We start from the raw sequence: 17,972 nt of genomic DNA, 5'->3' as shown, positions 1-17,972 counted from the left end.
AGGGGACCTAGGACTAGGACACGTGCTAAATCACGCGCGATCTACCGGACCTGCATGTTCTTATGCACTATTATTAACTTATTTTCCCCTGTCTTCTGGCCATGTCTGGTGGTAGTAATTTACAACGCTGAATTACATATAGCTGTAAGTATACACCACATATGTAAATTGGACAATGTTAGCTAGGCTCTACTTCCAAATACATGTATATAATTAACAGATTAAGATGTCTTTATGTATATAAATGTCAAGTTACTATAGTATCTTTTAAGTCATGTGATTGTCTTCATCAGCCCTTTTCTTTTCCCCGAAAATGTCTTCACAGATTTTATACTTTACAGCTTTTACTTAATTTTGCAATTCGTTTACCTGCATCTGCATTTTCAAAAAAAAAAAAAAAAAAATGTCGGTGTTAATAGTGGGAAATATTGAGGGTATAATATACTGTACGTGCAAACTATGGTAAAACACATACAAGTTTTTGGTCGATGCAAAAATTTATTATTTTTTAAATGACTTTTTTTTATTTGATAGTACATATCTCCTTTCGATGCACTTTTGACGGCTCAATTTTTTTTTTTTTTAGATTGTTTAGCATGTCTTTTCTTAAAAATACAGGCGCAAGTAAAATCTCTTCAAAGTATAAGGGTTGCAAATCAAAATCGATCGATGAAACTTGATTTCATGCAATGTTTATATCGGTAAGAGAGGTGAGGAATTTAATAAGAGACATCAATCAATCATAAAGAGGAGGTCGTATTGACAGGCACCAGGTGATCAAAGGGCTCAGACATAAAAATGTCGGCTCCTCACAAACGGGCCAACTCTAAGCAGGGCTACAACAGCTGTTCTCTCATAGATCAGTTATTCTTCCCATAAGAAAGCTCGAATATATGTAAAAATATCTTCAAGGAAATGAAATATTCCCAGAAGAAAATTATAGTAAAAGTTTTCGCTTTTGGGGGATGACATTGCATGTATAACGGGAAGTATAAGATAAAAAGAGAAATCCCCTGATTTCCTTCATGGAAATGGTTTTTGGGGAGTATTACTTTTTATTATAAAATATTTTGTTAATTAATTGATGACACAAGAGGAAAATGAAAGAAAGGGAAGAGTAAGTTTAAATTGAGGTAGATTGAATCTGTAAATTTAAAAAATAATAATTTTGTATGTCATTGTTTTATAGGATACATTGTATAATTAGATTTGACATTCCTTTAAATTATTTTGAATTTTCACACATATGAAGAAGAAAAGTAAGAAACGTGTCCAGAAAATGAAGTAATTATTGCTTGACCAGGGGCTATGTATCAATTATGTCGTTAACAAGATAAGCGACACGTAAATTTATGTCTGACATCTAAAATTATACTTGTAAACACAGAAAACATTTCTAAGATAGATTCTTACACAATAGATATGATATTTAGGGGGAAAACAAAGAAAGAAAGTTTCTATAAATGTTGTCAGCTTACAAAAATACTGGTCTAAATTTACACCTGTGTAATTTCCTGTATCTATAGATGCATAAACATGTAAATAAGGCGTGTATATTTTAACGTTCGGTGACGGAAACTTCCATATAAGGAACTATGTCTGGATACGGAAAGTTACGAACCTTTGTTGTTGTTAATACCAATGAATACAATGACAATATGCCGCTGCTAAATCAATATTTTATGCCGATCTTAAACATGATTGAAAATAGATACCGAAGGAAACATACTTTTACCAGGTGCAAATGTTGCAACAGGTAAAATGCAAAAGCTAGGTATGTGTACCTGAAAGGGGGCGTTTCCAGACAGGTAAGGCACTAATTTTAGACATCATTGCATTTGCTCGCATGACGGCGCACAAGTGGACTATAGTAATGTGAAACACAAAACCCAGATGACCTGTTTCGCAAATCCGATTGTTATTTAGGAAACGAAAGTCAAAGAAGACAGTCGTGTGTGGTGTATGTAGTCCTGGGTTGTGTGATATGAAAGTATACTGTTTAATTATTAAAGCGGGATTACTATAAAGACTAATAGTGATTATCTGGCGAGTTGTGACGATACAGGTAAGACAAGAATACACCCTATTCCTGATAAAGAGCGGCCTATTACACCTCTACAAGGTAAATGATTCATGCCATAAAGGTTTTGCTCTTTGTAGGGCACGTTTCTCTCGTGGGTTTCCCACAGAGTTACAAATACACAGTTATATTACCCTCAAGAACCGTTCTATATGTTGTATGTATTACTTGTTTCTAATCACAGTTGAACTAGGGAAGATTTAAGATAACTCCATCAAAGTTCAAATCTCACCGAGGAGCTGCAATTGAAGAGCCGTGTGGCTAGAAAGAAACATATGTGGGTACTGATATTAGGTTTTAATTTTTTTTTCAGTTGCTTGGTGTGAATTGTCACAGCTAGTTCGAAAACAAAGTTGGAATTCTAGAATGAGAAATTGGATTGAACTTTGAAAGTGTGAACATAGTGACAATTCGGTCGATACTGAGCAATTCTTCTTCACGTTGTGTTTAGACGTTTTGTGTTGATGTCCAGATAATGAACTTCTGGTGGTCATAGGATAGAGCAGAGCCAATGTCGGTGGACATTTTACCTCCAAAGTTTTCACAAATTCACACGGCGTTCAGCTACCCTCATCTACAGCAGATGAAGGAGGCACGACCCCCGTCCCCTTTTGTGGTCCAGGGGAGGATTCAGGTTGACGATGCCAACACCAAAGTCAACATCAACAACTTCGATCCCAACTACATTGTGTACGACCCCACATCTGATACTACCTACATCCGAGGCCGTCTGCTAGGAAAGGTGAGACTTCTGAACATATTGATTGAGATACAGTGTGCTTACATTTAATGAGAACTGTACACTTAGCAATTGATCAACTTGTTTCGACAAAATCTAAATAACATATTGAAGAGAGCTAGAGAGAGAAAGAGAGAATGAGCATTATTGACAGTTTCAAAACTGACTTTATTTTAAATTTAGCTAGGAGTTCCGTAAAAAGTCATAATTTTTAATATTTAAATAAAGATTTTTATAACCTCACAAATTATCAATTAAGGAATAGTATATACTACTGCCAAAATAAACCATGCTAAAGTAGAAAAATATCCATCCCCAAAATTTGAAAAATCAATTGACAATTGTTACTGTAAAATTAATTTTTAAAACATTATATATAATATTCCTTTTGATTTGTAAGGAGAACAAAAGAAGCAGAATTAGCCATGTTAATGCTCTAGAAATAAGGGATCTGCAAGGTTGTATAATATCTTGTTCAAGACAAAGATTACGTCTTATCTGGACTACAGGAGTAAGTTGTGCCGAACTTTCGCCCTCTGTATAACAGACACTTCACGGTTTTTGCTATCGTTGTGATCAGAATGCCATACACCGACATGCATATCTGTTAAATTACTTTCCTACTCAAAAAACCTTATGTGAATGGAAGATTAGAAATCTGGGAAGAAATGATATATTTTTTCTCTACAGTTTATCAATAGCACGAGACTTTTTTTGACAAATATCGATAAAACGCTGCAAACTGCAGGCGAAGTTTTATTTAAATTCATTTTTCACTTCTCAGGGTGCCCTTATAGTGTTTGTTTTAAACCGGATATGAGGCTTTAAAAGTTTTTGAAAATTTTGCTCTGCCTGTTGATAAGGATCTTACAGAATATGATTGATTTTGACACAAGGTCTAGAGCAAAATGTGTTTTTTCACCATTGTCAGCAAAAGTTTACATGAACCCAGGGCGCGCTAATATGATTATAAGTGTATTTAAAAATAATGAAAAAATACTTTGAACAGGCCAAGAATTCAATAAAGTTGGCCAGTGGCAGCATAGATATTAAAGTCTTCAAAGGATAAAGAAAGCCAAAGAATATTTCAAGGGGGACAAAGGAGAAGGCTGAAATTCTTCCAAACAAAGAAGAAAATATGCAAAAGTAAAGAAGTAATATAAGTAAATGCCATTGTTAAGACGACTTAAATGCTATATTGAGCAGATATTTTGTCCATTCTTCACCCCAGGCAGGGATCAACTTTATAAGAAGTGATCGGGTCATTTCATTACACGCGACTTTTTTCTTTGTTTAGTGGCACCTCCAAAATTTATTATTTATGTATGGGTTCAGGTTAAGGTGTATTTTTATTCTCTTTTGTGACATAAGATTCCGATTTCTATCCATACCAAATCTGAAGATTTTGCCACCTTTGCTTGTGTTTGTTCGCGTAAGAAGTCATTAGTCCTCATCATGGCCCGAAGACACCTTAAAAAAAACTGACTATGTCCGCAAGATATACACTGAAGCCTAGGGTGATATTCACAAAATACATCTAACTAAAAAGCTGTTAGCATATATACTCAGAAGATTAATTTGACAATTTATTTTATTCGCTGTAAGATTTGTTGAGTTCATTCAGAAGTCGCGAATCTCTTTGATACTGCTATTAGACACAGAAATCTGTCGAGAAGACATTTATGAAAAACCCCTCATAGCCGTGCCATAAAACACACACAATCTCTGCCTCCCTCTCTCACATCTTTGGTCCGCGAAGTGTTTCAAGCTATTTAGCCCGCTGATGAGAAATAATTTTTTTTTTTAAATTAACTGATGGCGTTGCTCATAGTTTCCATAAGAAACTTATGGGGGAAGTATTAGCTGTTCTGGGTTATCGATTAAACAGGTGCATGAAAGAAAGTCTGTCCATCCGTATAAAAACCAAGTTATTAACTAAAAAGCTTACACCCATTAAAGTGAAATGAAACAACAAGTATACGTCTCGAATTATGAATTTGATATTAATGCTACTTTATATGACACGCAAGTATAGGAAACGTTGAGTCAGAGAAATTTTTATTGAGCTGGTGGTTGACCCCGAAACCTAAATCACGTCATTGGACCCCTCATTCATAAAGTCATCAAAGAGAGTATCAAAATTATAGTTATAATTGGCCAAGCTCCACTTCCGAGTTTTTTCGGGGTTAGTGTCATCTAAAAGCCTATGTCATTCAATTTAATGCAACTTAAAAATGAAGGTAAACGCTCACTTGTGAAAAAAAAACTGCAATAGAAATGTCAAAAAATTGAATTAAAGGAATTGTCAGAAAAGACGGGTCGCTATCGACATTGATGTTACACTGTGCACAAGACCTTCAGACATACGTGATTTTCTTTTTTACAACGAATATCGTGTTTTATGTCTAACACAGGCAGGGGTCGTGAGAATGTTTTTTAATATAATTCTAAATGAATCTCAGCTGTTCATAATTTATTTCACTCACGAAATCAAAGGAGGGTTCCTCAAGGACACTCGAAAGAAACAGAGCTAGCTGTGCTGAGTAACTCGAATTCATAATAAAATTCAAACTGAAGGTCATAATTTTTTTAGAATATTTGAATAAAATATCTAAACTTTTTAAAAAATATCTAAGTTTACAAGCACCGCATTTCTTGAAACTCATCAAGGATAGAACTACGATGTCATTTATTATGGAAAGTAAACAATTCGTACCATGTTTGTAATATACACAGACAAGACAAGCGTGAACAAGAGGTTCATTCATGAAACGACTGTATATCCACTCCTTGTTATTACTGAGTCGTAACGTGTAGGCCTTTTTGCATAAAAAAGACATAAATGCATATGGCCATCTTTAGCATCAAAGATCTATTTCTTTTTTTCAAAAAAATGCTATAGATCAATCGCAGTTTAATATATATTGCCTCTTTGAGTCATTTTTAGTATATTTTGTATTAGATCCTTGGATTTTGACGAAGTAGATTTTAACACCCACGGAAAAGACCCCGTGAGATTAAAATCTCGGTGGTAGACGGTTTTGTTTGAAATTTGAGTCACACATTCTTGGCATATCTTCATAATGGACTACAGTTAATAAATACAAAGATCTACATGTATAATATAGACATTAATCCAAAGTATAAGTCCGTACCTGGTCATGGGAAACTGATCAGAAAAGTACACGTGTTTAAAAAAATAAACCTCTTAACCATTCGAAAGTTTCATTTACATTTGAGGCTTGTTTATCAAGGGAAATCGAAACCTTTTCAGATTATATACCCATATTAATGCATTTGCGTGCTGTTGCTTTCTGCTTCATTTGTTTGATGTATCAATTTTTTGTTGCTGGAAGGTGCGAATTTCATCAGTACTATAAATAGTATCAAACAGCTCGATACCTGTGGAGAAAGCCTTGACTGAAATGTCACCTCAACATTCCTGCATAAATAATTGACAAATACAGTATTTTATCTTTCTTTGACCCACCTTGTTCTTTGTGAATAAAAAATGCGAATATCAGAGTTAGAGTTTGCATAGAGTTCTACTTATTTTAAAATAAGCAACTTTTTGAGATGCTATCTCGAAATGGGCACTCCATCTACTCTGCCACTGCCTTATCTAGTGCTGTATATCAAATATATAGTGTATGTTTGATCTTTCTCTTAAAATATTTTTGTTTATAATTTGTTTGATAACCCTCTTCAAATTTCACCATATTTTACGAGTCACACGCTTGCAACAGCATGTACGCATGCAGTCCTGGGGAAGCAAAATTTGCCGATCTAAGCAGATGACTTATCAAATAATTATAATCACAGGTCCCCGAGTTTTAATTATAGTGCTGACAAAATCAGCTGATTCTTGCAGTCCTCTCTTAATCACTAGTATGTTACTTCAATGCATTGTTGTGGGGTTATCCCAGGGGTTTGTTTATTGCTAATGGGTGGCCCATCCGATTTGATACCCCTATTGTATTTTCGAATATCGTTAGAGAACGTCACGCGAACATAATCAAGTGGAAAAACAAAGAAAAACGAAGATTACAAACATTTTACATGGCCATTAAGTTTATTAGGTTTAAAATACTCCATACCCGAGGAGATCGGTTTCCGATACAGTACATTCCATGCATCTGAGGTATTTTTCACCATTTCTGGTGAATAAGCAACAAAGTTATTCCCTTCTCCGGAAAACAATAGCGTTCGTCTGAGCGTTCAGTGCGATTCATAGGACGATATAAGTAAAAATCGCCGGTGTGTATCGCGATTCAGATCGTATCCTGTTCCCCTCACTTAATCATTTTACCTACGACTGCACAAGGAGCCGTCGATCACGCAGCTAAGACAACCAATACGCGTTCTTTGTCTTTGTGTTGGACTGTATATGATATACGTATTTTATACAGAATGCAAAACTGTGTTCATTTGAGTAGGGACACCTGCAATTTATGACGAAGACTGACTCGCCATTGTATGGAGAAAGAATGTCCTGAATGTTACATCTGTTGTATATGATTGATTTTGTTTAGAGATGAGATTTGTTAGGTTTTGAGCGATCAATAATAAAAATGGTCTGAAATTAGATTAATGCTTACACATGACAAAAAAAATCTCCTGTCGTTGGTTAATTATAAGCAAAACGAAAAAAATGTCATAAATTAAATGAAAACTATCTGGATAATTATTTTATCACCTGTTTAAAAATATCCTGACTAAACAGTTTTAGTTTATCACTTACATTTTCATAAATCCATAAAAAAACGTCAGAGATATCTCAAAAATATTTTTTATATCTAAAATCTTATCTTTTATGTCTTTATCTTTTTTTGTGGGTGATGTGCGCATGAGAGAGAGAGAGAGAGAGATTCCGAGTTTCCGGCAAGTTTCTTTTATCCCAATTTCAAGTATATTTTCTTTTTATCTCTACAGGGTGGTTTTGCAAGATGTTACGAGCTTCTGGATTTAAATACAAATAAAGTGTATGCTGGAAAGATAATATCAAAGCAACGGCTCACAAAACCACATCAGAAACAAAAGGTAGGGGCTTGTCATACATACACTAAAATGTTAGAAAAATTAAAAAAAAAATTAGAAAGGAAGGGGGAAATCGGTTAAATATTAAATGCATGAAGACAAAACAGCCATAAAAGAAGTTTTGCTAATAATAATAAATGAATCTAAATGCAAAACACCCAGTTGAATGTATTTGTAGCCAAGAGCAAGAGATCAAGTTATAAGAAAAAAAAATTAAAAAAATATTTTGAAAAATGATACAGATACAGATGAAATACAATGATACAAAGTGATCTGATGGAAGATTTCAGTAGGCACAATTAGTTACATTGGCCAGTTCCTTCACATAGTGACGCGTTTGATTGGCAGAGTTTTCTATGTATCTCAATTGACTTATCCGAAGACCAACTTTTCATTTTCTCCATCTGCCGTCCTAATCAGTATAGTTCATTTCCTGGAGGATTTTACGAGAGAGTAAGACACAAGATACGTAACAACTTAATCAGAGAGATCTCGAGAAGTGGGATAGCGAAAGACAGCTGTCCGAGTTGCACTATACTTTTTGATAAGACTTCGTTAAAGAAGAAAAAAATGCTTCCTCTGCAAAACCAAATGTTCCAGATTTTTTTTTCAGAAAAAAAAATTATTCAGTAATTAACAAACGAATTGACATTTTTTAGTAAAAAGGTTTTATGCTTTATCCTCTTGCAACCAGACCATTTTGTAATTGGATAAAAAGGAATAAAATGCAGGCTTTATTAAAAATGTCAAAGGGATTGCATTTGTGTGCATGTTTTGTGCAGCATAAAATGGAGAGGAGAAATGCCTGAAATGAATGCGTGCTTAAGATCTTCAGAGAATCCCAAAACTTTAGTGAAGTAACGAATTTAATCAAATAAACTGAATGAAACAGAAAGGGTCCTTGAGAACGTCGCGAAATGTAGGACGAGGATTTCATTGAAATCCGAAAATCAACCTGAATGAAATGGACAAATAAAGGACGACTCTTTTGAAAATATTGATTGAAAGTTTTAGAATGAGTCACCCTCTTTAGCCCGGAAGTCCAACCCACCCCTAAGTGATTAGGTTCGTATTGTGCTGTGTACCCCTATTCTTATTTTATCCCGTCTGCTGTTGGGAAGAATCTTTTCTTTTTACACTCATGCTGTATGATATTTGTACAGTAGAAATCCATTATCAATCTTCCTTGGAGCTCGAGGTGGCCGTTGTAAAGCAAACAGCGGGGTGTCGACCACCTCGGGTCACCCCGATAATTCATCAGTTTAAAAGTAACAGACGACAAGTTGATTTCTAGGCTACCTGGTCGATGTCAACAAAGAAATGACAGACGTAAACACTCTAGAGAGAAAAGTTAGAAGAGATTTTTATTTTGCTTTAAAGAAAAATAAGTAAAGCCGTCGCATTTCACAGAAAGCTCGGTAAAGCAACATAACACTTGAAAGAGATGGATTTAATGGAAAATCACTATGAAGCAAATGGGGTTTCCAGTCACGAGTAGCAAGGAATTGTCAAAAAACACAGTTATCTATATTTTATGCTACATGCTATTTTCAATTCCGAATTCGATGTTTTGTCGGCCATGGCCATTTACCTTTTTCGCATATGGCATCAAACGTAAATATGTTAGATCTGAATTTGAATAACTGATAACTTTCGGATGTAGTGTAGTTGCCCATTTTCCTTTGATGCTACTCAAATGCAGACTTACTGGAATGCGGTTTTATGTTCCCGAAGACTTTTGTTCTGTTGACGAACGTAACTTTTGACCAATTTTCAAATTAAAAAAAAATTACATATATAGGATTAGTATAACAATCTCGAGAACAAAAGATAGGCATGTGGAAGCTTTCACTTGTGTAATCTTATAATCTTTATAAAAGTATTATATTTTCACCGCCCATTTGATATCAGAAATGGACTTATTTCCCTACATATTGATGAATAGCTAGAATGAAGTTCGAAATGTGTATGAAAGCAAAGCCTATTTGGAATGTCTGAGAAGGCCTGCGCGGCTTTTATTTGTACGTTGTCCCTGCTTAATTGTTTGACATAAGAATATTATTTGGTCTGGTGTAAGCCATCCATTATTATTCAATAATAACTACATATAAAACTGTAACAACGATTTGTATATGCAATGAACATTGTAACACTAATGCCATTACCATAAAATTTTGTCCCATTTCTTTGACGTTATATACGAAAGCTCTGTGAAGAAAAACACAGTGGGATTATGGCAAATTAATTCCCAACTGTAAAGCTTGTTTATTAGCTAGTTTAAGTTGTATTTTATGGACAAATGTCTTCATTTACTTAAAAAGTCCCATGTATTAGCCATTAGTACAGAGAATTGGAGAAAGGAAGGAGAATTTGATAGCCTCGTATTTCAAATAATTCCCGTGTATTGGCTTCCTCTTTTAACACATGCTCTCAAATTTCTTTATTGTGGTCCTATCACTTTTTGATCTTTGTACTTAACATGTTGGTAGTAATGGATGTCATACGATACCAATAAGGGTACTTTGACAATCTCTCTGTATGAGACTTTAAAACAATTTTTTTAGGAAAAAAAAAACTATGAGGGTTTGATTTATACGCCAGTCTTTTTTTCTGTTGTATTTAACTTCAGTATTATGTCGTCTGCAATGGTGTATTACAATGGTGTAGCGAAAAGACAAATAAATGACTACCTCCCCGAAGAATCGACATTATTTACAATGGCGAAAAAAAAACTCTTTGTAGGCAATAGAGTTTTTGACAAATGAACAACAAGATATATGATTCATTTCTGTTTCCAGACAAAAAAAATGATGGATGAAAAAAAGTATTTATGCAAAAAATTAATGTATTTCTCCAAGATTAATTTGTTCACTGAAAAAATTGATTTTCTCATCATATTGCTCAAAAGCAGCAGATTCATAATATCTCACATATTTGACTAATATGTTTGTATACATATTATTTTCTTTGACAACGTAAACAAATTCATATTGTTATGGAAGAGGTCACAAAAATTGTATTTTTTAAATTCATTTGTGACATTATATTTCATGAAAACCTTTAATCTTTGTTTTTGCAGATTGCCAGAGAAGTGGACTTACAGAGGGATCTATCACACGAGCATGTAGTGGGCTTCCATAGTTACTTCGAGGACGAAGACAATGTCTACATTGTTCTTGAAAACTGCAGCAGAAAGGTAAAGACTACAAACTCCACACCGAACTCTGCCTTCAGAATCGAGTCTTTTATTTCCTGAACTAATAACATACCCACGTAGCTAACAGCTAATTATGCAACTGGATTTTGTTTAATTAAGGAAGGGCATTTTGATAAAACCTAATATTTCACCCACAAAATACAAGCTTGGGTCGAAGTAAGGAGTAATAATTTAACAAGGATGAATTATAAAGAAGACACGGGATCATTTATCTCTATACGACAAAGACGTTCTTTATCCTTTATAATTATATGCCCTTCATTTTACTCAAGACCTTCAAAATATATATCACTCTCTATTTCTAAGCCCCCGGTTGTATAAGCCCATATAAAGATCATATCTTTATTGTAATGATAGGTAAACGACGCATTAACTTTTCCGAGTTATAAAAGTTTGGTGTTTTATATAAGGAGACATATCAAGTTAAGAGAAAAATGTTTTCAATAAGACCTTAAAGACAAGATGGGTGTATGAATTAGAGGACTGAAAAACCCAAGTTTTGATCAGTTAAGGGGCAAACATCTTACGCAGTCTCTAAAACTTCAATTCAATCAAAGTACTGAGAAAACAATGACACAGGCAACAATGCAATATGGCTGTATGTTTTTGTTCTTTTTTTATGGAGCCATGAGATAAGGTTTTAAATATCATCCGAATAAAATACCAGCATTGTCATCGTTTGTGTTCCATTCTAAATGCGGTAGAACACTTGTGACCAAGGATTTAAGATTACATAGCTTGTTGAAACAAATACTCAACACTATATTGCTGATATCAGTGCATAGTTTAGATATTGAATATTTCAAATACTGAGGAGGTTAACCAATAGGTTAAATTGATATTGAACAAATTTAAAAAAATCAGATTCCTGTTTCTGGTTTTGCGTTGGATTGTTCTTTGTAAGACATCGCAGACTTAGTCACGTATTCGTGTGAACACAATTTTGAAACCTACTTTAATTTTCATTACATTTAAAGAGATTTATTTATGATATATAATGAAGTAGGAAGTAGTAACATTAACTTTGTAAATTCACTAAGTTATATCATTACTTCAGAGGTTCAAAACTCTTAAAAAATCAAATAATAGATATTGCAGGACCTCATTAAAACTAACCAACATTTGTAAAATGCATAATTTTATGCATATCCCAGTTTATTCCTATTGTGTATAGCATTCCTAAATGGTGCATTTTATTTCAGTCTTTGGTTCACATGTTGAAACAGAGGAAAACGCTGACAGAACCGGAAGTGCGGTACTACCTCCGTCAGTTGGTGGAAGGCGTCAAATATGTCCACAACAACAATATCATACATCGTGATCTCAAACTGGGCAACATGCTCTTGAACGAGAAAATGCAACTCAAAATCGCAGACTTTGGCCTGGCCACGAAAATGACCTACGAAGGCGAAAAGAAGATGTAGGTTAATTTGCAAATAGTTTTGATGCCCGTCTGATAACTTATCTGTTTCCTGTGTGTAGAGACTGATAACTAATAGTATAAACGTGTTTCATTCAAATGTATAAACAAATATCATCATTTTTTTTCTCCAGGACCGTTTGTGGAACTCCAAATTACATAGCACCAGAAGTTCTGCAAAAAAGAGGTCATAGCTATGAAGCAGACGTTTGGGCAATTGGATGTGTAACGTAAGAATACCCTATGCTTGACTTTTGATAAAATAAAATGTGGCTTTATGTTAAAAATGAATTTGTAGTATAATGATTTCCAATTATCTTTTCAGTTATGCCTTGTTGGTTGGACGGCCCCCATTTGAAACTTCAACTCTCAAAGAGACATATGTCAGAATTGCAAACAATAACTATGTTCTTCCACAAACCATGTCATTGCCTGCGCAGAACTTTATTCGACAGTGCCTGAATCACGAACCCGAACTCAGACCGAGTTTGAATGAGCTATATAACCACGAATTCTTCAGCTCAGGTTTTCTGCCCAAGTCCCTTTCCTCCTCTTGCTGTACCAACGTGCCAAAATTCCCCGTGTACACCAAGTTCAACAGGTTGTTATGCTTATTTAAAAATTCATGAACATTCATCAATACCAATGTACATTTATTGCAAGGAGGGGCTTTAATATTAAACATTAAGCTTTTTTATATTGAACATATTTGACTGCAAGCATGACATTAAAAAAATTACAAGTAGGTGAAATTTAAATGACTCTCTTTGCTAGCAATTGATGTTTTTTTTTCTTTCTTCCTCTTACTTAAAAAATTAATGGTGGGCAATTGATCAAGAACGTTAATAAGATAAATGTTTTTGCACAGACAGAGTGCAAAAATACCTTGTTGAAAAAAAAGAAGAAATAATTAAAGCATTTAAAAGTATGCAGACAATTTTAACAAGCGCTGATACTGCATTTATTTCAAAGCATGTTTATACACATGCTAGAATCCGATTAGGAAGATCTGAGATAGATAGGTGAAATTTATCCACAAGTTGTCCTTAAACCACAGAAAATTTTTCCCAGGACCATCGTTTCTTTTATTTCAATATAATGAAAGCCGAGCAAAAATCTCTTGTCAACCGTATGACTTTCAACTGTCAGTTATTTAGCGTGATAAATAGAGAAAGGTATCCTGTATCACTATAGCCCTGACTCAATGGTTCTACCCGAGTGATTCTGGTCGTAGATTGTGGCAATGATATCCTTAAGAAAGTTTTGTACGTAAAAAAAGCATTTTGACAGTCTATTGTTTCTTGATTTCGCGAGACCTACATCTTAAATCAAATGTGAAGTTAACAAGTTCACGGCAGATTAGACCCTCATTGTTTCACAAAGTACATGAATGAGATTGTCAATATTTACCAGGTGAAGATAAAACCATCATTTGGTCGTCAGTGATGAACCTTGAACATAAAAATATCTGATAATTTCTGGAGCTGCAATTGTACGCTCGCAGCTGTTGTTTGATCGTAAAACAGCTTTAGCAAACTACTCATTTTTATAGGCGAGCGGTATTATCTTGTATTCTTCTACCCAAAGTAAACTTGACCGTTTTGGTGACCCTAGAATAAATACACATCTGTTTAAAGTGCAGACTTTTCATACGACTTTTGAAATGACAAATTATTTGATTGAATATTCTTGAGTTAATAAATTGATGTGTCTTTTACTGAAAAAAAAAATCCATATCAAATTAAAACAAGTCATTAAATTACTAACTTATGAAATTAAGACTCACTGGTAACTTAATTTATAGACCCAAGTCGTATGCCGTACCAGACAAGCCTGATGCAGTAGAACGTATGACGTCACCAATCAGGAACATCGAAATCCAGACAGACACCAGACCGGAACGACAGGCGAATGAGGTCAGATCACCGAATCCATCAGACGTCAATACGTCAAAAACGTTTCGATCTTATCAAATTCTCATTTGTTTTCAATGTCTTTTTTTATTCCTTTGATTGTAACTTTTTGAATTTCTTTTTAACAGTTAGCAGAACGTATCTCTTCACCTCCACCTTTTCCTTCGGTCAAATCCCCCATCACTGTCTCTCCCCCAACCTCCTTCCCGACCGTCAAGCCCCTGGTCAGGGAGAGTGTCAGTGAGAGGAACAACCGGTCTGAATCACCCCCAAGCAGAGGTTAATATATGAACAGTGTTTAATAAAAGAGTTTGGTGACTTTAATCATTGTTGTATTGAGTTTTCATAAATCTTACTAATTCATTTAACTTTTTGGTTAACTAGAATCTTCACCCAAACCACGTTTAGCAGTGACGTTACTGGATGTTCTACACACTTGCTTAGAACACATGCCGAAAGGTTTGTAGAACTACATGTTCATGTATAGTACCTTCATGCTTTTTCATCTTTTTAATTCCATGAAATCTTTCAATGAAGGTCTAAAATATTTGAATTTAAAATTTTAGATGTCAGAGAAAACCCACTATCCATATCTGACTCAAACATTGTCTGGGTGACAAAATGGGTGGATTATTCCAACAAATACGGCTTCGGTTTCCAACTCTCCAATGACGTCATTGGCGTTCTATTTAACGACACTTCAAGAATCGTGATGTCACCGGATGGAAGGTAATTAACTTATGTCCACTATTTGTGTATCAGGCCACTATGGCTACTGCGTTTAGAATGTCTATTTCCTGGTGTCAATGTTTGTTTATTAACTCTTTCATAATACGGTTATACGATAGATACCCTTTGTTGTTCTAATAATAGATTTCCTGTGGTTTGATGACCAATGTAAATTCTTAAATTCTATCTAATCCACTATTCAAATGATATTGTTGGAATGTTATTCCAAATATTTATCATTTAGATTTTGGGAGGAAATTTAAACTTGAATTCTTCCGGTAATCCAATAATATAAAGAGAGAAAAAAGGAAACATTTAAGAATGAAATAATTTATAGATAATAAAAATAATGAAATAATAACTCGATTAAGGAAATTTTTCTGCAAATAAAAAAGATGAAATTGTTATCCGACACTTAAGTATGTATGACATGTATACCCAAGCGCACGTGTTAAAGTTTGAGCTATTGTATTCGAAATAGAAGAATTTAGTGAAATTACTTCGAAATAACACCACATTATGTTTTACAAAAGGAAGTAAAAATTTGAAGATTTCATTTATTTTTCATCACATATTATTTGTGTTATTTTTAGGGCTGTGCAGTATTTTGACGTCACCAATAAGTCGTCATCATACACGGTTGAGTGTGTGCCTGAGGAGTTAGAGAAGAAAACTACTCTCCTGCTTTACTTCGCCCGCTATATGGACGAACATCTCATCCAGGTCAGTATCACCACAGTATCCCCCCCATTCATAGTAAGGAAAAAAAATTCTCTGGGCAATTTTTTAGTATATGTGTTTTTGGAGTTAAAATATTTTTTTGGGCTTCTGGTGATAGTGGTTTCGTCAGCTTGTCCTTATTTATGTGTTTATGGTTCCTTGTAGGGAGGTCAAGTGGAATTGTCCAAAGACTCCGATGATTCTTGGTATGGAAATGTCTACTTGAAGAAGTGGTTCAGAACATCAAAAGCAATCGTTCTTTACCTCAGTGATGGAACTCTTCAGGTATTGTTTTCCCGTCACGTGACGTACTTGTCAACTCTTGGAAATTACATTATCCCAAAATCCAATGGAAGTACTTTTTAAAACATATATATGTACCTTTTTATAGGTGAACTTCTTTGATGACCATACCAAGATCATAATGAGTTACATGAAGAATGACTACTATGTAACCTACATCGATGAAGAAAGAACAGCAAACACGTATTGCATGATGCAAATAATCCAAGATGGCTGCCGCAGGGATATTGTTCAGCGTATGAACTTTGCGAAAAAGATGCTCAAAAACTTAGTTGATATCGAGGGAGCTGATATTTGAATTTGTGTCCAATATCAGATGACTTTCTGATAACAAAATATCACGTCCCATTTGTCTTTCAAAGAAAATATGTTATTATCAAACCTCCTTAAGCGGATTTACAAGAAAGATATCAGTTACTGTAGCCATGCGGTTTATAGGAATATATCTTTGACAAGAGAACACTCTCTAAGTGCCTGAATTGTGCATACTATAGTATTTATGCGAATATACTTCAGATCTCGGATAGCTTACCGATTTCCATAATAAATTGGTGCATAATAATTATTAGCTAATAATAAATTAGCGTTTAGTGATAATAGGTCTAACCTTAGAGAAGTATTTATAGCTGTAATGGAGAGATTATTGCTGCAATATATATCAAAGGACTTATGTCTCTCAACTGCATGTCGCCCGTCCTCCCCCGAAAACTTGCAAGGTGCTATGATAATACGGGGGGAATCTTGTATGGGCCGTGAATAATTGAATTGGTCCCATATATATTTTGTAATAAAAATGTTGAGAGAAAAAAACATTCCTGCCAAACATTGAATTCGTGTATAAACTAGTCTCGCCTCATTTTTTTGTCCCGATATAGATGGATGATATATTCGGACCGAAAACATTTGCATTTAATTGAAAACATTTTTGGGCGTTGGACGCCAAAATTGACTAGATACTTGATAACTGATAACATGTGATAATAAAATTGTGGACCAATATGTTGATCTCATGTTAAAGAATAACATTGAAAATAATGTGCACATGTATATAATGCCATTCTTTTTCATTCTATGAACACCTGTGATGATTTTTTTGTATATTGTTGATTTTTTTTTAATTTCGCGGTTAAATGAACATTTGGTATATGTTCTGGGTGTCTTAAGCAATGGTTTTTAAATTGCTTTTAAATAAAGCAGTTCGAGGTTTTTGTTTCGAACCGGTATGAATGAACCTCAGATTTCGGATATAGATTTGTTCTTGTGTTGCTATAATTTGAAGCCACAAAAGCAAAATAGTAGGTATACATGATGTGTGACAATGTATGGCATTACGGCTTTTTACAATCGGGGATCTCAGTGGGAAATTGTAATGTGTAATTGTTGATAAATGTATCAGTGTAATAAATGTTACATATGTATGTAATAATATTACATTAAGGTCGATTTGTTTTAATTTCGTCTTTCGGAATGTACATTTTTCAGACATGAAGAAATGTTATTTTTTTCCCCTTTCACTAACAATGTAATCAGGCAACTGTAATAATTTATGCAATATTTTTTCATGCAATACGATTTTTGTTGAACCCACATTACACCATGAAAATGTGTATAAATATATACATTTGTATGCATGCCAATGAGGCTACTTGTGAACTGCATTTATTTGTAAGATAGTGTGTGCTGGTTGACTGAATGTGAAAACTTGGTGTGATTTTTGGATTTGAAAGTTTTACTCTTTTCAATAAATGTCTTGCAATAACATTTTCTTGGTTACTTTTTATTTCCAGAAGAAAACACATCTTTGTCCAAAAATT

At 34.2% G+C, this 17,972-nt stretch overlaps 1 protein-coding gene across 3 annotated transcripts; it reads left to right on the top strand.

The window, feature by feature from the left end:
• On the top strand, positions 1 to 17,919 carry LOC134237228 (serine/threonine-protein kinase PLK1-like). Of its 3 annotated transcripts, none has more exons than XM_062719340.1 (14): positions 1 to 144; positions 2,394 to 2,822; positions 7,752 to 7,859; positions 10,936 to 11,052; positions 12,276 to 12,493; positions 12,628 to 12,723; positions 12,819 to 13,094; positions 14,298 to 14,409; positions 14,535 to 14,685; positions 14,791 to 14,865; positions 14,973 to 15,135; positions 15,729 to 15,858; positions 16,021 to 16,140; positions 16,247 to 17,919. In XM_062719340.1, the coding sequence occupies exons 2-14, from the start codon at positions 2,592 to 2,594 to the stop codon at positions 16,454 to 16,456; spliced, it is 2,007 nt and encodes a 668-aa protein (XP_062575324.1). In that variant the 5' UTR covers positions 1 to 144; positions 2,394 to 2,591; the 3' UTR covers positions 16,457 to 17,919. The 3 variants fall into 3 exon arrangements, with proteins under 3 accessions (XP_062575324.1, XP_062575329.1, XP_062575316.1); XM_062719345.1 differs by lacking the exon at positions 1 to 144 and adding an exon at positions 1,757 to 1,774; XM_062719332.1 differs by lacking the exon at positions 1 to 144 and adding an exon at positions 1,843 to 2,065.
• The last annotated feature ends 53 nt before the right edge of the window (positions 17,920 to 17,972 follow it).

This window comes from Saccostrea cucullata, unplaced genomic scaffold (assembly GCF_032062105.1).
Source record: "Saccostrea cucullata isolate Sc308-1 unplaced genomic scaffold, CSIRO_AGI_Scuc_v1 ctg574, whole genome shotgun sequence".
In the NCBI taxonomy this organism is placed as follows: domain Eukaryota; kingdom Metazoa; phylum Mollusca; class Bivalvia; order Ostreida; family Ostreidae; genus Saccostrea; species Saccostrea cuccullata.
Note: the sequence above shows the minus strand (reverse complement) of the source record. Positions and strands in the feature narration are given on the sequence as shown.